This window comes from Manis pentadactyla, chromosome 9 (genome assembly GCF_030020395.1).
Source record: "Manis pentadactyla isolate mManPen7 chromosome 9, mManPen7.hap1, whole genome shotgun sequence".
Lineage (NCBI taxonomy): Eukaryota > Metazoa > Chordata > Mammalia > Pholidota > Manidae > Manis > Manis pentadactyla.
The window spans coordinates 121,984,260-122,010,158 of record NC_080027.1 but is presented as its reverse complement, the minus strand read 5'-3'; the positions used below and the strand labels follow the sequence as shown (position 1 = coordinate 122,010,158).

The window sequence follows — 25,899 nt, the reverse complement described above, 5'->3', positions numbered from 1 at the left end:
CTGCTCCGGGCTTCACTGAGGTGAGGGAGGCTCTTGGCAGTGTCACCACCCAACCCGGAACCCCAGCACCCTGTTTGCTCCCCTCCAATCTGCTGAGCTCATTCATAGTTTTTCTGTTCTTCAATAAGGGAAACCTACGCTGACCCTACTGTCCACACCACCCCCCATCCCCCACAGATACACACACACTCCACAGACACACACATACACACACGTTGCACCATGCATACACACATGGAACACTTTACATACAAATACCTCACACACACAGCAAACCACACATACCAACACTCCATACCTCACACACACACCAAAGTACACACACACACACACAGTCCTGATAGAGGCCATTGCTCTTACTTGAACTGAATGAACTTTTCACCTAGCCTGCCCTCCCCCCACCCAGAGGGCGCCCCCGGGGTGTGCACACTGCTGGCTTGTCCTCGTGTCCTCAGCCCACTGGCACAGCTGGGCCTGCCAAGCACAGCTCTTAGATTTGGGTGCTGCTGCCCCCGGCTGTTCTGTGGCCACCCCGGACTGTGCACTCCTGGGAACAAGCCCACAGGGCGGGTGTCGGAAGCACCTGCCTCTGCTGGGAGCTGCTGGTGGCTGGCGTGAGGGAGCCTCTGCTGAGTGGGGCAGACAGCAGAAAAAGTCAGCGTTTCCCAAAGTCCCCGTGGGCAGTGTGGCACCCAGCCAGGCCCAGCCCAGGGTATTTGGTGATAAGATTTGATTTTGTTTTTTTCCTAAGCCCCGAGGGCCTGGGCCACCCAGAGCCCTGGCCTGCATCCTCTCCGTGATTCGTTAGCAGCCGGAGTTGCCCCTTGGCAGGTACAGGACTGGCCAGGGTCAGAGCGTCTCCTTAATCTGGTCCTCTTCACTGAAGGGACAGCAAGGACGGGCCCCCAGGCGGTGCTGCCTCACTGCATGCAGGTTTGGCTGCTGCACTTGGCCCAGGTCACAGCCCCCACCCACATGCTATCCCCCTCTGCCCATACCTGCCCTCCTGGGTGGGTTCCCTGGGCCGTGTGGGACTCAGGACTGGAGCGTGGGGGTGGGGAGAGGGGGGTCTGCCATCTGTCAGCCCAGCTCCCTCTGCCCTGGGGATTGGTCAGCAGCCCCCAGTCCTGACGGGAGGGACGCTGTGGGCCCTCAGACCCCCACTCTCCTCCCCCACGTGGAACATTCTGTCCTGGTTCCGACTCTGGGGAAGATACAAAACATTCAGTCTGGCTGCACGTGGTCCCCGCAAAGGCAGCCTCTTTCATCTTTAAGTGGGTCTGGCCAGGGGCCCTGTGATGCTGGCGGGCACTGAAAACACAGCCGCCTACTCAGGACGTGTGCGACCTGCCCTCGGAGGGACCCGGTGCTTGGTTCAATGATCTCTCGCTGACTTGAAATGCTTAATAATTACTGAGCAAGGGGCTGGGCGTTTTCATTTGATACGTGGCCCTGTCCGTTAGGTACCTGCTCCTACTCTACTTTCTCTTGTTTTCCCTTTAATGTCTTTTGAATTTTGAACTATGGAGATTAAAAAAAAACATAGTAGCTAAATACCATAAAACATAAAAACAAAGGCACATTTATTATTTGTTGCTCACATTTAGCAACAGTCCGTATATCCACTTCCATGCTGGAGCTTCTGCATACACACCCGACCCACTTACCACCCACCACCCATCCAATCCGCAGCCCAGCCGGACTCCCAGGGGAGCCCATGTGATGTGCAAAACGCCACGTGGAGGCCAGAGAGACAGTGGAGAGCTCCAGGCCACCTGCTCCTGTGCCAGGCCATGCTGCTGCCCAGGACAAGCCCGTTGCTACTCCATAGCTGGAAGGGGGGAAGGGGATCCCCAAACTCTCTTACTGAGCCCCCTCCTGTCTCTGGGTGTATCTTTAGAGTTGGAAGTCATAGGCTAACATCCCCAGCTCTGCTTGGAGCTCAGTGAAGAATACTTCTTTGCAGACAGGAGGGCATGGATGTGGCCCTGGGAGGCCTGGGAGGTCATCCACCCCTGCTTGCGGGGCCCTATCCATGCTGTCGGTTGCAGGAAGGAAAAGTAGATCATGGCCTTGGAGTCCAAGGGAAAGGGAGTCCATTAGTCCTCCAGGCTTCTCCTTGTAGTATTTGTCACCAATGTGGATTTCTTGCCTGAATCCTTGATGTTGAGTATTTGCCCATGTATTACTAGGCTTAAAAAATTGGGATCTTCCTGCCCCACATATCTTGAAGGGCTGAACATACCCAGGGCCCAGGAACAAGCTTTGAGCATCAGCACAAGGAGAACAGTCCCTCGGGTCCAGGAGCAGGCCCTGTCCTCAGCCTGGGTGGGAAGGACACTGCTGCCCCCTGGTGGACAGTCGGCAGGGGCTCAAGGAGCCATCCAGGGCGGGTGTTGGGGGGCCTCTTTGTGTGTCTCTGGGCCAGCAGCTTTGAGTTCCCAGATAAATGAACATCCTTTCACTGTCCCTGGAACACAGCGAGCTTGTCCTCGCCTCAAGGCCTTGGCAAGGGGTGCCCTTCATCCGGATCTCAGGAGGCAGTCACTGTCTCATTTTCTAGCCAGCCACCTGTCACCTCCTCAGGGAAGCCCTCCTGGACCACTTTGTCTGAAAGAGCAGCCAATCTAAGCACCTGTCTCTCTCTACCCCATTACCTTGTCTCACTTTGTTCAAACACGTATCTGCTATTTGAAAATATCTGTTTAAATTCAGTGTCAATTGCCTTTTTTCTCACCAGAATGTTGGGTCCAGGGGAGCAGGGTACTTGACTATGTCGTTTGTCACTGGACCTCAGTGCATTGCATACAGTAGATACTAAAAAATACTTGTTGAAGGAATAAATAATTGCATATCAGCAAGAGCTACTGAGATTAAAGCAGAGCTTCTGGTCCTCAAAACCACACTCTGACATGGGTAGGGTGCATATCGCTCCCATTTGACAGGTGCACAAGCTGAGGCTTAGAGAGCTTTACAGGAATTGGCTGAATGCCCAGCAGGGAGGAATGAGCCAGACCTAGTGGCTTTTCCTGGGCTCCCTCAGTTCTGCAGTCTGGAGGGGCAGAGGGGTGTCTCAGGCCTGAACAGCTGCTGCTGGGGGCTGATATGGGCCTTCATGAGAGGTCCAGACCCTTGCTGCCTGGCCCTGATTACAGAGGGAGGCTGAAGTGCACCCTCGTCCAGAGCTGTGGGGTGGCTCTGGCGGGATGCGGTGGCATGAGTGGGGGAGGCTAGTCCGAAGGGGAATGTAACAGGGCTCCGGAGACAGTGGCCTCTCTGCACACATGTGCGTTCTGCAGCATGAGTGTGTTTGGAGAGGGTGGTGGCAGGAAAGCTGGAGCCAGTGGGGGGATTGTGACTCGTCCAGGGCCAGGATTTGGCTGTGACATTCTGGGTTTCATCCGGACCCCTAAGGGCCCAGCCCTGTCCTCCACGCTTGGCCCAAGACAAGGGCTGTGCCGATTCGTGTGCAGACACGCGGGGACTGGAGACCACAGAGCCCAGGCTGCCTGGGCTGAGCTAGGCAGGTGCTGGGGCTGGTGGGGGCCCTGGCTCTCCGTGTCCAGAGCAGATGTCTGGAGGTTCAGCAGCATCTACCCCGGGGCTGGTCTTCTGGTGAGAGCTTGATGGAGTCAGTGAGGTAACTCTCTAAGACGCTCCGATACTGGGGAAGCAAAAAAGAAGTCAGAGTTCACATCCGCAGAGGCAAAGAGCACTGTTGGCCCTTTGTTTTGATGGCGCTTTTTGATCCCCCCATTGTGCTGGGAAATTGAGGCCCAGAGGAGGAGGCCAGTGGTCTTGCCTGCTCACCTCCTTCCTCTCCTCCTCCAGCTTCTTCTCTGGAGCCCAGGGCCCTCGGATTAGGGGTCCAGGTCTCCTGACTTCCAACCAGGTCCCATAACTGTCCAGGCTCCAGAAATGATGACTGAGTGACGCCTGACCTCGGGCAGAGTTGACGACAACCCAATTCTCATTTGTGGTGGAGACCTTTTCCGACAAACATCACACACCCCGTCTGCTCTCACCGTGTCTGCCCCCAACTGCGCCACCCACGTCGTGGCTCCTGAGGAAGCCCAGTCAATCCCCTGTCCCTCCCTTGTCCCCAGAGCCCTCCCTAAAATAGACTCAATGCTTCTACTGGGCTTTTCTGCTTCTGTGCCCACCTCCCAAACTCTCCTGTCCCAGGAAGGTCCAGAGAAAGCCCCTTCTCAGCCTGACAAGCCCTTCCCCACCCAGCTGGCTGCTTCTCGCCTTGGACCCACCCCATTTGGTTGGTTGGGGGTCCCCCCTTCCTCCAGGAGATGGGTTCTATAGGCTGAAGAGTCTGTAGACCCTTAAAGGGATCCCGTCTCTTTACTCTGCCACTCAGCCACTGAGCTCACAGCGCTCCTGTTCCTCCTACGGCTGGTACTGCATGAGAGAGTGGGTGGGCGAGCCCTCTGTGTGTAAGCGGCTCACAAGGCATGGGTGTGGGCCGAGCAGGGCACAGCCCCTGTGTGCCTGCTGGCCTGTCTCAGGCGCCCCTCTGAGGGGATAAACTCCGGGACAGTGGTCATGCCTTCCAACTTTCTCCTCCACGGTTCCTGAGCTCTGGCCGGTCACCCAGTTGCTGAATGTCAACTAAGCCCTTCACACCGGTGACTCCGGGCCCCACGAGCTGGTGTTAGGCCCCACGTGCTGCACCCTGAGGATGGTGGCCCCCAACACACACGGAAGGTCCCTTGGAGCGCTGTGCATCACTGCCACCCGCAGATGGAGTGGTAATCAGCCCGACACGCAGATCCCATGGTCTGGGCCTCAGCCCTGTTGTTCTCTGCATAGTTTGCATCTTGGAGAGCCCCTGCTTCTTGCCCCCTCCCAGGCAGGGTCGTGGGGCCAGTGGAGCACCAACTAGGCTTAGCCAGCCTGGATGACATGCCCTGAGGATCCCTCAGCATAGTATTTAGGTTATTAATATTTTGTTATACATGTATATGCTTTTAATAAGAAGGATTAGCCCTGGGGGCTGGGGGGCAATCTGTGTTCTCCAGTTGAAGGTCTACCCCATGGTGGAGTCTCCACCCCCAGAGCCATTTCCTGGCTCTCCTGGGGAGGCACCCAGCCCACTGCCCCCCAGGGCCTCCCCGGCTCCCACCCTGAGAGACCAGATTCCTACCCCGAGGCATCTGAGGAGAGCAAATGGGGGAGCGACTCCTTATCGCAGCAGGCTGGCGTGCAGCCTCTGGCCGGCAGGGTCATCGTCCAGGCCGCCAATTGGCCCCTTCCGCTGGGCGCAGGGCCCTCTCACTCCACTGAGCTAATCCTAGTTAAAATCCGACATTTCTGAGCTCCCAGGGAGGGGCAAGGAAGAGCGGAGCATCACCGTTTCAGTCCCTTTTATACCGACTGAACCTTCTCTCCCCTCAAGGCAGGTTTTGAAAGGGTTCTCCTTCTTTGGCACTTTCTGGGTCCTTCTCTCGCCATGAAAGCCAAAGAGACCTCGGGGAGCAGGGAATTTCCTGCTTGGGTCTTCGGATCCAGGAGGCAGGGCCTGCCGATCCCTCACCCAGCTGGTACCCTGGAGCTCCTCCTGGACAGAAAGCTGCCTCGTCTCATGCCCAGACTATTGCAGTCCCTGCTTACCGGCCCAGAGAGCTCACCCTCTCTAAGCATGAAACTCCCCTGCTGAATAGCTCCCATTCAAAAACACTACCTTTCATTCAGTGCCTTCTCTTTGCTACAATATTACTTTGTTTCGCCCTTGCAACAACCCCATGAGGAAAATATTATTAGTTGTACTTTAAAGAGAAAGAAAGGGTAGCTTAGGGAGGCTGCACGACTTGCCTAAGGACACACAGAGAATAGAGGGAGAACCGGGGTGGAAAGCCAGATCAGTCCGGCTCCAGAGCCCCAGCTCCCCCCATCCCAGGCCAGGGCTTTCCCCCTTATTACAGCTGCACCTCTCACGCCTTCCTCTCCAAACCCTCTGGGCTGCTGGGAATGAGTGCACAACCTTCCTGGGAAGGAGAGGAGAGATCCTTGCAGGAAATGTCTTTGAAAACTCTTGTTGGACCTTGAAATACAGATTTGCAAACTCCATTGTCACCTTAAAAATCCACATTTTCCATTTTATGCCTAGTCAACTAAGTTTGTTTTTATGTGAAAATGTTCCTCTTTCAAATTTCTGAGTAACACAGACATGGTTGAAAGACTGGCCCTGGTGGCCCTCAAGGTCCTGGGGGAGCCCACAGGCCCTGGGGGTCCAGCAGCATAGCCTGGAAAGCATGGACCTGGAGCATGAGGCCCCAAGTCCTAGCTGGGGCTCAGCAGCCTTCGGGACCTGGGGCTGTTGACCTCGTGGGCTTCACCACTCACTGTGGCTGCCGCTGGTTGCTTTTTCTCTGGCAGGTGGGACTGGTTTCTTCATGAGCCCTGTGGACCCACTCCAGGGCCTCTGCCCGGGCCCTTCTCTCTGCCCTTCTGCTGCTTGTGCTCAGACCCCCAGTGGCCTGCCGTGTCTGCTGCAAGCTGCCAGTCATCTGTCAGCACACATGCCACTTCTTTGGCGGGCACCTTGTCAACCCTCTCTACCGGCTGCCTCTGAGTCACCTCTGTGCCTTGACCTCCCCCTCTTTGTGGCCTCACCCTATGACAGTCCATTTGTGAGTGTCTTACACTTTTCTACTTGACCTGGAGCTGCTGAGGTCCAAACTCCAGCCGTAGCCTTGCAGTTCAAGAAATGTTTATGGGATTGAATTACAAATGGGGAAACTGAGGCTCAGAGAAGTCACATGTCTTTCCCAGGGGCCCATGGGAAAGAACTGGGGAAGTGTCCAAATCCAGGTCGGTCTGGCTGCGGATACCCCTGCTGTGCATCCCAGACTCGTCCCCAGTAAATTTCCCCATCCACATGAGGGACCAATGTAAGGCTGCCAATCCCTTCTTCCGCCAAGCAGGATGTTAAAACAAACAAAATAACAGGCAGATAAGCTGCCATCTACTAACACTACCATGTCATAAAAGTGACATAGCAGGAAGGGCATACTTTAAGAATAAAGGACCCTCTTCCTCCAGAAAAGGACAGGTGCTAACCGCATATGACCCCGGCTACGGGCACCTGGGGTGGCCCGGTGGCTATGCATTTGGCAGTCGTTGTGCTGTATCTGTGGAGACTCATTTGTCACATATCATCACACAAGGTCAAACGACATCCTTCAGCTTTCTGCTGCAAAGGCATAAGACGGAGCGTCTGTAATTTGGAAGCCAACGTGATGGACTAGGTAATAAAGCCACCGAGTCCGCAGGGGCAAAGCCTGGGACTGAGGCCTGGAGGTGTGAGGCTGGCAGGCCTGAGCCTTCTCGTTGGGCAGCTGCTAGAGGAGGGCAGTGCCCAGGCCGGGCCCTGAAGCGCTTCTCTGCAGGGCAGCGCGGGCCAGGCAGGCTGGTCACCTGGATGATGGCAGGCACCGCTACAGAGGGAAAGCCTCTGCCCTCCCCTCCTCCTTTGCTCATCTCCACGATTCAAAATTGTTTCCACGATGGCTCCTCCACTTTCCTGAGAAGCCCACCCCCATTCCATGCGGCAGAATGACGCACCAAGCCGAACCCTTCCTGCAGTGATTTCTCGAGGACTCTCTTCTGAGCTTCCAAACTCCACATCAGAATGGCATTAAAACCCTGCCCCTGCTGCCAGCAGCCTCCGCTGGTCTTCCACTCCTCTCTCCTTCCTCCTTTCCCCCCTAGTGTGGGCTGTGTCCCCTCCTCTGGGGTCCCATCGCCGGGTCCTTCCCCACCGTACAATGCCTGTACTGCAGCCGTGCACGTGCCTACAAGCACTGCCTCCCTCACGAGAGCAAGGGGCCCCAGTGCCCTGCCCAGCGCCCGGCCCACAGGGCATGCCCAACATGTCCTTGTGGAGTGACCAACCTAAGGGGCCCACATCTATCCATCTTTTTGATTGGCGGATGTCAGCAGCCCTTGCAGGGCCGATATCCCACTTGGACAGATGCTTGGCCACCACAGGGCTTCTCGCCCACCAGTGAGGAAAGAACTAGATCATCACTTCTCAAACTCTTACTAAATTAGAATCTCCAGGGATGAAGCACAGAATTGTGTATCTTATAATCAGCCAGACTGAGGGACCACCGACTGTCTACCCTAAGGTAGCTTTGCACCCGTGGCAATCTGTGGTCCCAGACCTGGAGGACTGTTCGGCCCATTCAATGACTAAATAAGACAATGAGCGGCCCTGTCCCTCCCACATCGCCACCTGTGCCCTGGAAGCTCCTGGGCTCCCCGTCTGCAGGGGCTGCCCCGGCTGGGGCTGACTCACCCGTGACAGAGCCCGGCTGGCCAGCACCTCGAAGGCTTGTACCACATTGACGTCATTCTTGGCACTGACCTCAAAGTAGGGAATAGCCTTCTCTTTACACCAGCCTTGGGCTACCTCGCTGGGCACCTGGATGAGGGGGAAGAAATGATCACCATTCCTGTATCATCATCCCCACCGTCCCCACCACCCCTTCTGTTTGTTGAGAACCTTCCATGTGGCCTTAACTTTACATGTGTTGCTTCCTAACATGCACCTATGAGGTGACTTTTGTTCGCTCCACTTTCCAGCCCGCTTCCCTCCCCCAGCATCCCCCCTCGCCCTGCTAACCCCGGCTCTTCTTGAAGTCACTGTCCCGTGTTGCCCTCTCCAGGGGGCTCTTTCCACATCGTGCTCACTACGCACCCCAGAGGGGGCTGGGCTTGTCCAAGCCTTTATCCTCCTGTCTGTAGAACAGAACTCGTACCTGCGGCTGGGACTGGACGCCTCCCCGCCTTCAGTGATCACCTGAACTCCCACCCTGCCTCACGGATGGGGCGCTTTCAGTGGGGTGGGACTTCCGCTCCCCCTCACCACGCAGCCTCCACCTCTCATGGAGCGTCACAGTTCCTTCCCCAGTGACAGAATTCACCCCTTCTCTCTGCTTCAGCCTCTGCTCCCCAAGGGCCAGACCTAGGCCCTTGCACAATATCCCATCCGGTCGCCCATTCTGGGACAGCCTCCTTCGCCTCACGCCCCCCCTCCTTCTGCCCAGCTCTTCAGCCTCTGACACCCCAGCCCGCTGGCCCTTCGCCCCTCTCCTTGTTGCTCTTCTTCCCTTCGTGGTTTCTGAGTGTCCTCACACCTCTGTTCTTCAGCTACTCATGTCTGGGAAAACCTTCTTCCTGGTCCCTCATCCCTGGCTCTTACCCCATGCAGGGCTGCTGGGGTAAAACCATACAGAACCCACCGCACGCTCCTGGTCTCCTCCTCTAGCTGGGCCCCTAGTGTCACCCCCCAGTGCTTGGCTTGGTCCTTGATTTCCCTCCACAGAGACTGGCAAAGCTTTATCATGGTTCTTGGGATCCTGCATGCCTCCCCATCCCCCAGCAGAAGACGGTGCCTCATTTCACTGAGAAAAGTCAACCCTCTGTCTTAAACTCATAACTTCCCACCCTATGGCTCCCAGACATACAAAGTGGGATGCCACAATGGAAGTTTCCAGAGAGGCACTTCGATTTGATAGATGACAGATATAAAGTGGGGTGGGAAACAGACCACTCCTGGGACCTTGCCCGTTTCCAAAGGGTCATGGCTAAGAATCTGTACCCTGCTCCCAAACCCACAGCATGGATATAAATGGATTGAAAGGAGGATCAAAAAGGATTTCTTTGCTGAGAATTGTGTCGTGGGTACACTTCACACAACAGGGAGAACAGGTATGGCCTTACCTCTAACCAAAGGGAGGCTTCAGGGAGGCCACTTGGAAAGCTTAACATAGGACCCCTGGAGTTTGGGGGACAGTGGACTGGTGTCTGACATGCCCCTGAGTGGGACCTAAGGCAAGAGGCACCGGGCAGAGAGGGGACACCTTCCCTGAGCACTGATTACCCTCACCCCTCTGGTGAGCCAGAAGGCACGCTGTGACTTGTGACGGAGATGTGGGCCACACAGAGAGCTTTATAAATCCCGTCAGGAGGACTGCCTGCAGGAGGAGGTTGACCTCAACAGGGTGGAGGACGGCTGAAAAATCAGGCATTGAGGAAGGGAAGAGTTGAGGAGGAGGACGTAGTCAGAGGACCCAGAACATGCGTAAGCTAAAGAGAAAACATAGTACTATTTTTTCCAGAAGATTTGTAGATTCAAGAATTTATAACTGGGGACCCTTGTCTGGGAGGTACAAGTAAATGCTCCCAGTGGAGGCTTTTTAGGGACCCAGAGGAGTGACCCACAGAAGAGATGACCTGAAATATCTGATGGGCCCAGAGAACATAAACCACCTTAAGACAGAGCCTGTCAAATATGGATTGTCCCGCTCTCTTGGCCTCTTGTCCTTCTTCACGCTTCATTCCCTACAGGGGCTGAGACCAGAATTTCCCAGAGAAGGAGGAGAAGTATGGACACATAAAGTTGGCAATGAGATGCAAAGGACCACAGCGTTCTCGGCAGCAGCTGGCCCTGCGGGGAAGAGAGAGGCAGACACCTCGCCTTTGAATGAACTGAGGAAGGTTACTATCTGAGATTGGGTATTTGTAATTAGAGAATTGACACTGAATGTACAACCAGAAGTGACCATAGAATTGATGACTTCTGGGTTTCTATTTCCAGCACAGACTTCACCTTTGAAGTTTCATTCTTTTTATTCTACAGCCCACTGGTCATATCCAACTAATTGTTCTACAAGTTCCTCAAACTCAGCATGTCCAAAGCAGACTCATCTCTCCGAACAGGAGGCTCTTTTTTATGTGAGGGATAGCTTAGTTGGAAGGAACACCATCCACCTCTCCATCCCTCCATCCCTCCATCCCTCCACCTATCCTCTTTCCAAATGATGCCTCAGCTCTCCCACAACGTTTCTCTGTTTGAACCATTGTGAAAACATAGTTCAAATATGATGCTCAGTTCTCCACTCCCTCCCTCCCCCGTTTGAAACACTAAGCCAGTCTTGTTACAGTGGTTCCTTTTGGTGTCACTGGGCTTCGCTTGGTACAAAAGCATCTTCCACAAATTATGTGTCCCTCTGTTCTTTTCTCATTAGCAGGCAGTGACGGAAAGAACCCTGGTCAGTGAACTGCGTGATTAACACCTACGCGAGTGGGTCACTCTAGCCATGGAGCAGGCCGCCTGTCAAGTAGTTAGCCGGATAACCCAGAATGCACTTAAGCTACTAAAAAACATATTACAACTTTTCCAGAAAAATTGTAGATTCAAGAATTTATCACTGCAGTTTCCCTACCTGACTCTGGGTAGAAATACTGTTCTATAGGTAAATTCAAATACCACTTGCCTACCTCTGATCCCTTAATTCTTCTACTCCCCGTCTCTAGACAAAATTGCCTTTGGTTCTCAGCTTCCATGATTCTGCTTCCTGCCCGTGCTGTTCCTTCAGGCTGGAGCCAACCTCCCTGGAAACACTCTCTATGTTCTGGGCTCGAGTAGATGCCCTTTCGCCATGGCTCCCAAATACCCAAGGTGTTTCTCTACCATTGTGTTTACCATACTGTATTGTAATTGACTTTAAAAAGCACCCCTATATACTTCTAGAGTAGGAAGTTCTTAAGGTAAGGACTGTGCCCGATTCAGCTCTTTTTTGTGTGAGACCTCACAGTTCCTGGCATATACTTGGTGCTCATGTAATGTTTGGTGAATGAATGATTGACTGGTACCTGCCGGTCTGCCAGATCGGTCTTGTTCCCCAGCACCACCATGGGGTAGGACTGCTCCATTGGGATGGTTTTGGCCAGAACATCGCCCCGCCAGGTATCCAGGGCTTCAAAGGACTCCAGGTCGGTGACATCAAAAGCTAGGATGCAGCCATCAGAGCCTTTGTAGAATGTGGACACCATGGAGCGGAATCGCTCCTGTCCACCTGTGTCCCAGATCTGGAGGGGAAGAGCAGCCGCCCCATGGGGCTGTGATGAGTGGTTGATGGTAGGCCCAGTGGGTCACATCATGTCAAAGCTTCATTTCCTGGGCAGGAAGCAGACAGCCCCGGCACAGGTACACGAGGCCCTTTTCACACACAGGCATCTCGGCCCTGTCACCATGTATACTACAAGTATCTTTTTACTAACAGTTAGTGTCCCAAGGGTACTTTCACATCTGAGCTCCCATTTTCCCCCTGGGTCATCAGGACAGGCCTCATTATTCCCATCTGATAGGTTTGGACCTTGGAAGTGACTTGCCCAAGGCCACTCACCGAGTTTTCTAGGGAACCTGAGACTAGGAGTAGGGCCTCCCAATTCCTGGAATTAATGCTCTATTTTCTAGATTAGAGATCAGCAAAAAATTATTTTATAAAAGGCTACATAGTAAATGTTTTAAGCTTTACAGACCATATTGTCTGCTGCAACTACTCAGCTCTGTTGTTATAGTACTAAAGTAGCCACAGACCGTAAGTAAACAAGTGGGCGTGGCTGTTGTCCAATAAAGCATTAGTTACAAAAACAGGTGGTGGGCCAGATTTGGTCCATGAGTTAAAACTTACAGATCTCTGCTCGAGGGCCTCCTGGGGCACATTGCTGTGTAAGGGGCTGTGGGATGATTTTCAGGTATACACGTTGAAGAGGGAGAGGGAGGCCTGCTCACCTGTAGCTTCAAAGTTGTGTCATCCAGTATAATAATCTTTGAGAGGATGCTGGCCCCCAGTGTGGTCTGGTAGTCCTCGTAAAATGTCTTGTGCACATATTGGTGGAGAAGGGAGGTCTTCCCTACGCTGGCAGGGAAAACCCAGACGCAGTGAACACATGTGTACAGGCACACACACACATCCATCTATCCATACTCAGAATCTTGCCCCCCTCACCCACGGTCTCTTCCCGAGAATCTGAAATTCTAACATTTGGAGTCCAAGGACAACACTTCGAGTTGCAAGGGACTAGGGGATGGATTCTAGAAATAGGGGCCAGTTCAAGTGAGCAGAGACGTTGGCAGAATGCTGGGTGCCCAGAAAGCAACAGGCAGGTCTCTCCTGTATGTGGGAGGAGGTGGGAGGGCAGAAAGATGCTAAGTGGCTTGGCTAATTCACACGGCTGGTTCCTGTGGAGTTACCGCAGAGCTGGGACCAGAAACCAGGTAGCCTGACTCCCAGCCTCTTTATCCCATCTGAGCTGCCTTCCTTGGGGTTGGAATGCCTTCCCTGGTGCTACTCTGAATCAGGAAGGGACCCGTGGGGGTGGGAACACATCCAGGAGGTCTCACTGGGGCTGCTTCCCAAACCCCAGGCCCCTGGAAGAACTTGGCTTACCCTAGGGCTCCAATGATGATGAGTTTCAGGTCCACCTTCTTCTGGGGTTTCATGGATGGGCCTCAGAACCTGTAGGGAAACACAAGGCACCCACATGCTGACTGGAGTTCCCTGTGGCCACCACTGTCCCTGAGGCTGGCCTCTCCTTCCCCCTTGATGTGCAGATCACTGCCTGGAGCATAGGACTGAGGTGGAGTTGTTCTCCAAAAGGAGGTGGATGACTCGGAAACCCTTACCCACCCTCCCCCCACTTTCCCTGGGGGCCTTTCCGGGGCTGGAAGGGCGGCTGCCATGCACACAGGACAGGCACATTTCTCACCCTTCAGTTCTACCAATCCTGCTTTGGGAGGCTGCCTGGAGCGCCAGGAAGGCTGGACGGGATTGAGCAGAGGCCCGCAGCCAGTCCAGCCCGGAGCCAGGGATGGAGGGCAGTGCTGGAAGAGGAGATGGGGGCAGGCGGAGAAGAGGACAAGGCGTCCATTGTGAGGACTGCGAGGAGGCTTTGGGTGGGGGAGCGCCCCTCCCGCGGGCGAGGTGTGGCTGCAGGCGCAGAATCAAAAGGCAGCTGGTGCGGGCGAAACGGGTCCGTGTTTCTGGAAAGCTACTTGGCAACAAGGCTGGAGAGCCTTAAAAATGTTCCTGCCCCCCACTTCTAGGAATCTGTCCTAAGGAAATAATCCGAAATGTGGGCAAAGACTCTGGGAATATTCTCCACAGTATGATTTATAAACACCCAACAATAAAGAAATGGTTTAAATAAATCATTGCACACAAAGATCTGTTAAGCGGTCATTAAAATGGAGTTTCTGAGCATGACTTAATAATGTGGGAAAATGCTTATGCCATAGGAGCTGAATGAAAAAAAAGAAATATTAAAATGAGTTCCTACTTGCATAAAAAAAGTTCTAGAAATAAACATAAAAAGCTAAAGTAGTTGCTTCTGGAGTAGGAGATTACATCATTTTAATCTTTGTTTTTAGTATGTTCTAATTTTTTTTCCACAAACATGTCACACAGGAAAAGTTCCTATCAGAGAAAAATACATAGACGTGTGTGTTTTATACGTATATATAGCTATGTAAATTATATGTTTGTTTATTTAATTTATTTTTTTAACAAAATGAAGAGAAACGGTCACAGGGGATTATGCCCAGCTGGCTGCTGAGTCCCGCCCTGACACGCACACGTGCGTACACTCTGTTCCCAGCTACGGGGTCTTCTCTCCCTGGATACACTAGGCTGCTGGTCTGTAAAGTCCTCAGGAGCTCCCCAGGTGTGATCTGAAACTGGCCCTCATACTCGGAGACCAAAAAAGGAGGCAGGTGGCTGGTTTCTTAGGCCAGGGAACTTATGAGGCTTGTCTTGGGTGGACACGAGGTGAGTACCTCCCCACACCAGCCTGCCAAATCTTAACAGATTTACAGGAGCCTTAGCTGGGTTCCGTCACATATACTGTCCCGATGGCCTCCACACCAGATCGTTATCGAAGGGCAGCCTCTGGGAGAGGGGAAGGCAGGCAGAACCCGCATTCCAAGGGCAGGGGAGGGAATGAGGAGCCTCCGATTGCTGGGGTCCAGCTCATCGGTCGGCTGGTGGTCATGTCTTCTTGAGGACGGTCCCCAACGCAAGCAGAGTGAGTAAACCTTGATCTGACTCTGCCTGGCTATGGTGTCAAAAGTCGGCCAGCTTGAGTTTTCCCCCAGTACTTGGAAAAAGATCCAAATTGGATGTCCTAAGGCCTTGGTTCTAGCTCTCACTCTGCTACTGTGTGACCTTGGGCCAGTTACATCCCCTCTCTGAGTCTTGCCTTTCCAACTAGAGAAGGAGCCTGTTGCGCCCAAACGAATCAAGGTCCCTTCTGGTTGAAAACGCCTTATTTACTGGAGCTGTAACTCACTTCAAGAGCCTTGCCTGGGGGTGCCTAGTGAGTGCAGAGTTAAAACAGAAACCCCAGAGGCCTAGGATTGTCAGTGCCCGCCTCCCAGCCACCCCCCCATGAGGCAGGTTACTGCCCAAAGGTGATTTGACGCTCTGCTCAGAGCTGCTTGTCCCAGGAGTCAGGGTTAGTGGCACTGGACCTTCTGCTATAATTCAGGAGGGCTGGTGGCAGGGTGGGCAACAGCCTCGGATGGTCCTTGTGTTCATGCAACAAATGCCTCCATGCCTACTGCATGCAAAGCCCTGCACTAGACACTAGGAAGAGCACAAAGAAGCAAATAGGGCCCCATCCTAGGGAGTCGTCAGAGGAGAAAGGACAGGGCTAAGCGATCACACCCGAGGAAGTGTGAGTGCCCCAGCAGAGAAAGTGCTGTGGGAATTCGGGGTTGGGGGAGGGGACTTGCGGGAGGCGGGCAGCCAGCACTGAACTGGGTCCTGAAGAAATGAGACATGTGGTGGTTTGGGAGTGACATTTCAGAGGGAGGAAAGGAAGCAGTCAAAGCCCTGGGAACAGGTGAGTGGATGGTTTGCTTCAGGGAAGGTGAGGTGGCGAGAGTGGAGAGAGGAAAGCCTAGAGGAAGGTCAAGGCCATGGGTATCAGACCAAGGACCCTGTCATCCCCACCCATCCAGCCCCCAAACATTTCCTGGGCTCCAGATATGCAGAGGAAGAGAACGCAAGTCATTGACTAGGGCTGACATTTTGCAGTGGGTGTCGCTGCCCGTAAGGAACCAGCCAGGGAGGAAGCGGCTCAGAAGGTCCTGAACGGCTCGGGTCTCTGAGCATCCGGTGCCCCTGTGCAGGGAGAGTGGGGGCAACGGCGAGCTCTTTCCTGACGAAGCCAGAACTGAAGGCCAGAGATGGCTCTTCTGCACCAAGTTGATGCCCGACCTCTGGAGTTTGAGCTCCCTGGATCTGTGTGCATGGGGCTCGGGGTGGGTGAACCCCAGCAAGACCCTAGTAGACCCAGAGAAAGGAAGTACAGTGGGAGCAGAGGGAGCCGGGGCTGCTGAACAGGAGCTGTTTGTGAGGTGCAGAACCCAGCAAGCTAACATCTGTCTGCCTGGCGCCTTGTAGAGGACTTCAAATATGCAAATAAGCAATATGCCTATGGGTGTGAGGCTAAATGGGTGAATCCATTATTGTACTAATTTAATACATTTTTATGATACTTTTACTGGCATACATGATGGGTTCGAGAGATCTTAGATATTTTACGACTATTGTTAGCACACAGAAATAGCTATGGGGTTGACATCATTGTCTCCTTTTTACCACAGAAGAGACAGGTGTTGAGAAAGTTACAAAGTCCATCTCTAAAAAGCCTATATGTGGCAGAGGCTGGATTTGGAGCTGGGATTTGAATCCAGGCCTAACACCAGAGACGACCCTCTTAACTGCTAGGTTCTACTGCCTTATGCAAAACTAGAATCAGCCTCACACACCTGCCGCTTGGTGCCCTGTCAGAGAGGCCCGGGGGCTGCATGGTGTGGGCTTGACATGGTGCCACAGAGCTGGTATGCCATGCACAGAAAGTTGGGGGCCATGGCGGGGAGGTAGGGAGGACATGCATTTAACAGAGGGTCAATAGCCACTACGCATAAAGCTTTCTACAGATAACCAAAGACAATATACAACATAGCAGTGGGCAAAGGATGTGAATAAGTAACCAATAGAAGTCTTATAAATGATAAGCAGTAAGTTGGAAAAGATATTCAACTGTACTGATTCTTACAGATGTGCAAAATTTTTAAATACCATTTTTTGAAATCCACCAGAGTGGCAACAATTTAAAAGATTGATGATAATTTTCAGTGGTGGCCAATGTGTAGGGGAACCAGTTTTGAATACTGTTGACAGACAACAAATTGGCAGTCTTTTTTGGGAGGGCAATTTGAAAATATCAAAGTAGAATATGCACATATCCTAGATTCTAATTCTAGGAATCTATCCTACAGAATTGTACAAATGCTCAAACATGCATTTGGACAAAGATGATTGCTGAAGAGCGTTACTGTAACCCACATATCCATCAGTAAGAGACTCTCTGTGTACACCATGATCCATTTATACTCCGAATCCTAGGCACTTTAAAAAAGAGTGAAGTAATGAAGTGGAAAGACATTATAGTTTATGTAAAAAAGACCATCACTGAACATTTTGTATAGTATCATCCCAATTATATAAAAACAGACAACCTTATGTCTGTGACTATATATTTAATATTATATTTGTGCTTTTTCTGTAATACACAGTAAGCTACGAATAGATACACACTAAATGATTAATAGGAGGCGGGGAAAGGTAGATTAGAGGCTAGGGTTTGTTGTTTTATTTTGTATATGTCTTGTGTTAAAATTTGGTACACAAGGCTGAGTTGTGAATTAAATTTAAAAAATACCAAATAAAGACTTATCATATAAAAAGAGCACATGGATGGATGGTAGCCCAGTGTCAGCTGAGGGACTTGCTGACAGGATGGACCACTTTTGTGGGGCAGGAGAGGGGGGCTGCCTGGTACCACAGAGTGACCATGAGCTTTGGAGTCAGACTTCTCATCCCACCTCCATACATTTGTGACTTTGGGGGAGTTCCTTAATCTTGGTGAGTCTGTTCCCTCGTGGAATGGACGTGACTCATTCTGCAGGGCGGCATGTGTCATGTTCTTACAGCACAACAGGCTCCCCAAATTGGGCGTGACCAGATAAACAGCTAACAACTTGGTGGGGGGCAGGGAGCAGAGACCCGGCTCGTAGCGCCTGCTGCTTTCTATGGTATAAACCCTCCCACCATGGCTGATTTCCAGCCACCAGTGTGCAGCGCGCTCCAGCGCACTATAGGAAGAGGCTCAAAGGTCGTCTGGCCTGAGCTCCCACCCAGGACCCAGGGCTTGAGCCACCTCTACTGCATTCATGGAAAGATGGCGCCAGACCTGCCCCATAGAGCTTCTTCTCCACTAGGGGTGGATTTCTCCCAGGGGCTACACAAAAACTGCTCAGTGTCTCTGCCACAGGCCAGCCCTCTTGAGGCTTAAAGTCTTCTCTGAGTTTTACTTCTTTTTTCTCTTGCAGAGCCTTCTAACTCACCTCAGCCTTGACTGAACTCCCCCGCCCCACCACTCCCTGGTCCCCTTCCACTGGATATGCCCCTAAAGTCTGCCGCCACTGCAGATTGCCCTGCAACACTCCCAGAAGGACAGGAATTTGCTGAGGCTGCTCCTTAAAATAGCTTGGCCCGTGGGCCCAGGATAACTAGCAGCAACAAGAGGGTGACCAGGATGGCGTCAGGACCACGGGAGGGTGGCCTGGGGACAGACGCTGGCTGGGTCACCAAGAAGGCATATGCAGATTTCAGACAGTGGCTGAAGTCCCTCCCCACGTCCTCTGGGCCCCGCCCCTGGCTGGACTTAGGTAGTAGCTGTCCTTTGAAGCCTCCTCCCATCCATTCAGCTGACTCAGAATCTTCAAACCGGGCATCCTCCTAGAAGCCAGGCTGAGTCATCACCCTCGACTGTTAAATAACAGTGAGAAAGCAGGCTTGGACAGCAGGGCCCTGCCTTCAGCCAGCCCAGGTCCACGAGAGCAGAATCCGCAGGCGAATCGCTCTCCACTGCCTGTGACTAACTCTGCTCGCCCTCCGGCCAGGCAGCCCTTCTAAGCCCGGAGCCCTGGCCCTGCCCATCTGCCAGCGCTGCAGGGCAGCTCAGTCCCTGGGGAATAAGAAAGAGGGCGTTAATGCTCCTTTACAAAATATAAAGGAAAGAAATAAAGAGAGAGAGGCAGAGAGAGGGTGGAAGAAAGGAAGGGAGAAAAGAAAAGAAAACAGAGAGCCCTAGCTAAGGCTGGGGGCCAGTCTTATCAGGACTCTTGAACCTGCTCTTCTCTCCCTGCCCATTTCCCTTCTCTCTCTGCCCCGCTGGCCCCACTGGGACCTGGGCATAGCTTCCTGCCTCCTCTGTGTGCGGGGAGTCATTTCTGAAGACAAGGAGGAGGGAGGAGGGAGACTAGTGAGCAAGGGCAGATGAGAGTTCTGGGGCAGGTGAAGCCACCCCCAGCCGACCCCCACTCGCTCACCCACTCTCTGAGCCCCCTCCATGCTCCCAGGCCCTAGGGAACGACAAATGCATCCACCCTAAAAAATAATGGAACTTACAGTCTTGAGAGTGAAGTTAGTCTTTTGAAAGAGTCTGTCTAGGGAGCACACGGCTTATGGCCTCCTGTGAAGGCTCATATCTCTGCCACACCCACACAAACCCTAGCAGGTCCGCACTTGCTGCCTCCAGGGAGCGCACCCACAGCCCTGGTTTCAAGGGGATCAGCGCTCTTGCACTTTATTCTTTGGGAGTGTTAGTCCTGTCTCCCCAAGGAGATGTCAGTGCCCACAGAGCAGGACAGAGCCTCACAGCTCTCTCTCCCTCCACAGAGTCTTGCACCTGCTGGGATAGCCCATAAATAAATAGTCGTATCGATAAATAGTCATCCACCATCCCCATCCATCCACCCAGCTATCTGCCCATCCATCAGTCCATCGAACGATCAACCAATCCATCCCTCTGTCCATTCATCCAGCCCATGTACTACGTGCCCAGTATGCGCCAGCTCCATGTATGTACGTCTGAGGATACAGACAAATAACTATCTCCATGGGACTTGTGCAGTGGGGGATTGATCTGTAAGCCCAAAGGGAAATTATTTTTATTATCTATAATACCTAGCAATTATAGGGCACTTGGCAATTTACAAAATTCCCCATTGGATTCCTGAGAACAACTAGTTGGGGGCAAGCTGAAACAAGAACCCAGGTCTGTCTGACTCTGCTCGTTGGCCGCCCTAGCATTGCAGAGCTGGGCTAGGGGGCATATTTATGATTTAGAACAAGAGGGACCCTTTCGTACTCCTGTTTCCTCCTTCCCCAGTGGGACCTCTGGCTGACACAGTTCCATCTCAGAAGGAACCCTGTGGATGGGGCAAGGGGACCCTGGGTGCTGGCCAGACTCCGGTTTCTGGCCAGCCCCCCTCTGAGTGAGCTGCAGCTGCGGGGTCCCGCCCAGACTGACAGCCCCCGCGGAGCCCCAGCCTGGGCCGTAGCAGGCTGAGCTGGGCGGGGAAGTCCTTTCTGCCCGACTGGGTGCCACACCCTGGGACTTTCTCCTGCGTGGGGGTCTTTGGGGGAATCTAAGCCCTACAGCTGCCAGAGTCTAAGCGGCATGCTTGCACCCCCAGCCTCCCTTCCTCCCCTGACAAAACCCAAACAGCTCTGGAGCTGGTTGGGAGACACAGAAGAATGGAGAAAAAACCTCCAGGGCACTTACAGCTGTGGCTGCTCAGCCTCCGGCCTCCAGGGGTGGCGGGAGCTCTCTCTGAGTTTGGGGGTCTCCTCTTAGAGCAATAGTCTCAGCCAGGTTAGAGGAACCAGGCTTTGGGAGCAAAAATAAGTTTGCTGACACCAGGCCACTTCCTTCTGAGTTTTTCTCCTCTCCCTTTCATGCACGGACTTGGGAAAGTTGCAAAAGAGGCTGGGCCAAGGTGACCTCAGCTGTGTGGGTGGAGAGCGGTGGGTGGAATGGGAAAGCCAGGCCTGGGAGCCAACTGGACTGGGGGCCCATGAGCAGTTAGTTGACAGGGACTCTGGCCCAGAGGGGAATGAGGAGCAGGAAGCTTTGAAGGCAGGAGCCTGTGGATCTAAGTACCTGAAGGTAATGAGCCAGTTTGTAGGCACCATAAGGAGTCTCTGGCTGGTTTCAGGAACTTTGGCCTCTGCTGCTGGAAGCCACCCAGTGAAGGTGCCCTTCTGTCTGCTGAAGTAGTAGACACGTGTGTGATAGATCGGGTCTTACCATCAGCCTGCTTGAGAGAGGTTCTGGTCCACATGCCTGGCCATAGTACGGTACACATATCACATCATACCATACAAACACACCTATGCGCACATATGCATACACACACAAGCGCGCGTGCGCGCGAGCATGCGCACACGTGCACATCAGACCTGTGAGATGGAGGCAAGTCCTGATATTTCCCTGGGCCTCTCAGGTGAGGATCTGTGACAAAACTTTGTGTACTTAGGAGAACACAGCAATTTTAAATGCTGGTTGCATGAGGCTCAGTTTGTTCTCTCTTTGAGCTGCAATCATGCCTTGGGGAACTCTGGTTCGCAGGTGAGAAGGGAATAAAGTGAGTTTAGATGTGCCCAAATTAAGTGGGTCACCAGTTCCCAAGGGATCCCCATAAGGCTTATAATGCATTCAATGCACCCTCCACCCCCGCAGTCCTCCTGAAATGGGAGTTTTCTTCTTTGGTGACCCATTCCTCTGTTTAATCATCCTTGCTATCAAAAGGTTCTTACTTGTGTCCAGTATGAGTCTCTGAGGCCGCCTCATTGCTACTGTCTATGTCCAGTTGGTCCACTAGACTGTACATTCCTAAGGCCAGAGTCAGTAACCTTGGGCCCCACAGCCCACACTCAATGCCAGGCCTTGGATAGGTGTTTTGGTGGACCGGAGCTCCAGTCAAAGCTCATATCCTTGTTTCAATGAGCCATTCTGCTGGAGGGAGGGTGCAATGGTTTCCATGAAGTGTAATAGTGGATGGGATACCCTGAACTTGGAAACTTCCAGAACATGTTTACCCAGAATATTCTATTTTGTCTTCTTGGGAAAGGGAAAGGGTGCATCAGTCCACCCTCAGGACTCACTTACAATGGTTGATTGGTTCTTAAATGATTCCCCTTGAGGAGCCCTCCTCCCACGGTCTTCTACTCTTCTGAGACCAGATTTTTAAAAGAACATGTGTGTGCGCACACGTGCAAGAGAGAGGCAGAAAGAGAATGAGAGTGTGGAGGTGTGGAGAGGCACGTTTGAGCCTCTTTCAGAGAACATGTCACAGCAGCCGCAGGGCTGCTGCAGGGGCACTTTCGGGTAGGAGAAGTGAACTGTCCCGGGCTAGACCTTACAGCCTCCGAACACGGGACTGAAACTAACACTTTGGGGGATGTTTGCAAAACTACCCCGAACACCTTGGAAGCCAAGTCACCAGTGGCCCTCAGGCTCTCGCCCCACTTCCTCTGCCCACGTGGGCCAAGAGTCAGCAGCCTCCCTTCCCCTGCTCTGACACATGCTCCTGTGGAGAACGATGAGGCGCCTCTGTCCTGCGGGGAGGCCCTGACCCCTGGCGCTGCCGTCACTGAATTTCCTTCTTTTCTTCCCTCCTGCATGCCTTCCTTCAGTCATCTGAGTATGTCAGAGCCTTTGGGGGGACTCCAAACCGCTAGCTGGAGCTCACCAGTGGATGTACGGCACAGTGCAAACAGTGATGTAGGAAATATGGCTCAAGGCTTAGGGGGTCTTAGAGGGTTTGGAGGAGGAAAAGGCCTCACGGGGAGGAGGGATCTGAGTTGGAGCTTGAAGGAAGCTTGCAGGGTGCACGGTTGTGTGGTAAGTGGAGGTGGGAGTCAGGTTCAGCACCAGAAGCGACCCAGGGTTGGGGGGTGTCTAGCTGCAGGGGTGCGGGGTGCGGAATCTCTGCTTGGCAGAAGACAGTGTGCACGAGAAAGGCTCCCCGTCAGGGCTGACCACCTTCACAGCGTGCATCTCACAGGACTGCTATTCCAACCAGGTTTCTCCCGGCACTGCATCTAATACCCCCTCACTATAATTGGAACGATTGTTGGAAAGGGACCATTTGGGGAACCTTTTCCTCGGGTGAACAGGGGCAGAAGGAATCCTGGGAGCAAAAGTGTGCGAGTGAGAAATAGGGGTGGTCAGTTTGGCCCAGGGGGGAATAGATGTGAGTGGAGGACAGGAGGTCAAACTGAGGCAAGACCCTAGAGAGCTCTGAAAGGCATGTCCGCTTGGGTTCCTTTTGGGGTGCTCCAGGGAACACTGGGAAGCCTGGAGCATAAGGGGGGTGACTGGAGCCGGGTTTTGGAAATGTGTCTGGAAGGAGGAGAGACCAAAATCAGAGCATGGGGATGTTCTTGAAATACTCTTGGTGAAAGGTCATGAGTAGGGTGGGGAGAGGGGAACAAGGCAGGGAAGCGATTCTAGGGCAGAACCACGTGGCTGCTGTGAAGCCCAGACTTGTCTGGACATTCAGGGGATGTTGCAAAGGGCGACTGAGCACCAGGCCTGAGCTGCACGCTGCATGTGCGGCGAACAAGACACGGTCCTCCTCTCGCTCCCATGTTTGGAGGGCCTCAGTAGGTACTGTCTGAACCACAGGCTCTGGGGGCAGCAAGAGGTGGATGGAGGAATGAGTCTCCGCTCTGCAAACTGAGCCTGTGTGGCTGAGAGGCGCTGATGCCCCTAACTGACAGGGGGACGCAGGGAGAAGGAGGGGGGCACGGGAGCTTCTGTTTTGTCTAAACTGAGGCTGAGGTGGCAGCAGGACATTCCCATGACACCAGTTGAGCTCTGTGAGGGCAAACTGTCTTGTTCATGATTCTGTCCCCAGAACACAGCAATAGTGCCCGGCGCAGCTCGGGGCCTGGCCACGTACCCCGCCACCCCCAGCTCTCTGTCTTGCTTTGGGCCTGAACAATCTGCTGGTGGCTCAGGCCATTTCCCTGGTCTCAAACCTATGAGAAAAGAAGCCCGCAGGCAGGGAGCTGACTGAGAAGAAGCAGGTGCTGGGCCTGTACCCGGGCTGCTGGCATCACAGCTTCCTGGAGAGGCAAGAACGCAAATCAGAAGTGCAGGGACTATGTGCCCACAGGCAAGACTCTGACCAACTGAGACCGGAGAGAAAAGAGAAACCAGCCATTCAGACTTACCCAGTTGCTAGCACGCAGCTATCCCACCCTTCTGAGTGCACTGGGTGCACACAGCCTCGCTGGAGAGGCTCCATGGACCTGAGCCCAGCTGGGCATGCAGCAAGTCTGTAGTCAACCTGGAAATTCATTTCTACTCCTCTCTCTTCCTCACTTCCCTTTTTCCCTCTTGCTTCCTCTGAATTGAACTGTGAAACGAAATGTTAAATATAAGATTCTGACTCAGGCATTTCAACAAAATTTCCCCTTAGGGAACCTGGACCAAAATAGGGCTCCATAAATATTTGCTGGGTGAGTGAATGAAATGCTGGACTCAGGTCAGATAGTGCAGGACAAGAGACAAAGATACAGGAGTTAATTGGAAAAGGTTATAGTTTTGCAAATCACCTACTTAGACATGTTGAATGGGGGGCTGTCTCCATAGATCACACCTTATTTCCTAAGTGTGAGAAGGAAGGGGATAGAGAGTGGAGAGAGGAGAGAGGAGGAGGCTGAGGCCGACCTTGAGACACACTCAGATCTAAGAAAAAGATCCATGCAGGTGTGTAAACACTGATCCCGTTTGTACGCCTGTGCTTGTCAAGGCACCAGACTTTCACTCAGCGCTGGCAAATCTCATAAAAGGCAGATGGCCCTAGAGTAAAAAGGCCTTTTGACTTTTCCTCTAAAACAAAGCTCCCCGGGAGTTACGTGGGAGCCTCCTGTTAGATGGCCCCCCTGCAGGCCTTCTCCCTGAGGCTGGTTTCCGTTCCACCCGAGCTGCACTGATTTGGGGAAAGGGTGCACTGATTTGGGGAAACGAGATGAGTATTTACACACCTGCATGATGTTATTGAATTTGCATAATAGCCCCATGAGGTAGTTACTGTTACAACGTCCATTTTACAGATGAACAAACCGAGGTGCAGAGGCCCACACCTGGGGTCAGGAATCGGGGATGCTAACTACTCTACTACTCTGCTTCCCCCCACTCCTTTGATAACTTATTTGGATCAGGCTGTTCTGAATTAACTCTGAAAGCAATAGTTTAATAAAAAAGAAAAAAAGTAAAACAAAACAAAAGTGTGTGTGTGTATGTGTGTAGCTGATCAACTTTGAGCAAGATAGTGAAAGGGGACAGGATGCTAACATCGGGGCCAAGTGTTTCCGTCCAAGTAGGCCCATTGTCTCTTCCCAATGGCTCTGTGAGGCGGACTCCTCAGAGACATGAAGTAACCAGCCAAGGTCATCACACTGATGGGGGGAGGAACCCAGATGTGAAGCCTGGTTATCTGACTGTGAGCCTGCTGTGATTTCCAGGATCCCTGAGCAGGAGCAACAGCCCAGGCCTGTCCCAGTTACCTTGTAGGTCTTAAGAGTCCCTTGCTTAGCATCTGGCACAAAATGAGTATTTATTGGACTGGGCTGAATTAAATCCCAAATGAACATAATGTTCATTAAAAGAGAATTTGATAAATAAATGGACCCCGTGCAGATATTAGCAAGAATGAGATGTCTGTACTGAATCTGCTGTTTAAATGAGCAGTTTAGAGATGAGTGTGTGTAGTGTGGTTCCTTCTGTTGTAGGTTTCCTTGCAAATAGCCACCTCTACTGATATATACAAAGAAAAGAGTTTGCATAAAGCAGCTTCGAGTTGGTAATGAGGCTTATCTCTGAGGAGGATCATGGAGGACTTTCACATATTTTATCATAATAAAAATGCTGAAAGCTCTTCCATTTTGAAAAAAGATGTGTTGTTTCTGGCAGCAACAGGCCCCACCAGCTGGAGGATCCATCTCACACCCGAGTCTCCATGTCAGCCCCTCTCCAGATGGGCCCTGGGCCCCCCCAGAATGAAAAGGGTCCATTCAGAACCAATCTCTCTCTTTCTCTTCCTTTCATTCCCTTTCTCTCTCTCTCTCTCTCTCCCCACCCCTCTTCCTTGTTCTGTGAAATATTTTC

The 25,899-nt window shown here is 52.7% G+C and overlaps 1 protein-coding gene across 3 annotated transcripts; it reads right to left on the bottom strand.

Moving 5' to 3' along the window:
* Positions 1-1,561: 1,561 nt before the first annotated feature.
* RAB7B (RAB7B, member RAS oncogene family) lies at positions 1,562-20,700 on the bottom strand. 3 transcript variants are annotated; one of them, XM_057508053.1, is made up of 6 exons: positions 19,344-19,419; positions 13,254-13,322; positions 12,596-12,722; positions 11,674-11,919; positions 8,312-8,437; positions 1,562-3,664 (listed from the first exon to the last, which is right to left on the bottom strand). In XM_057508053.1, exons 2-6 carry the CDS (start codon positions 13,304-13,306, stop codon positions 3,584-3,586), a joined length of 633 nt encoding a protein of 210 aa, XP_057364036.1. In that variant the 5' UTR covers positions 13,307-13,322; positions 19,344-19,419; the 3' UTR covers positions 1,562-3,583. The 3 variants fall into 3 exon arrangements, with proteins under 3 accessions (XP_057364036.1, XP_057364035.1, XP_036765657.2); XM_057508052.1 differs by lacking the exon at positions 19,344-19,419 and adding an exon at positions 20,503-20,700 and having other exon boundaries at positions 1,565-3,664; XM_036909762.2 differs by lacking the exon at positions 19,344-19,419 and adding an exon at positions 20,503-20,698 and having other exon boundaries at positions 1,571-3,664; positions 11,674-11,889.
* Between the last annotated feature and the right edge of the window lie 5,199 nt (positions 20,701-25,899).

Excerpts from the sequence above, each read along its gene's own strand:
- RAB7B (XM_057508052.1), bottom strand. The coding sequence starts at position 13,306 with ATGAAACCCCAGAAGAAGGTGGACCTGAAACTCATCATCATTGGAGCC. Across the intron at positions 11,920-12,595 it reads ACACAACTTTGAAGCTACAG|CCCCATGGGGCGGCTGCTCT; the intron begins GTGAGCAGGCCT and ends CACTCATCACAG. Across the intron at positions 3,665-8,311 it reads CCAGCCGGGCTCTGTCACGG|TATCGGAGCGTCTTAGAGAG; the intron begins GTGAGTCAGCCC and ends TTGCTTCCCCAG.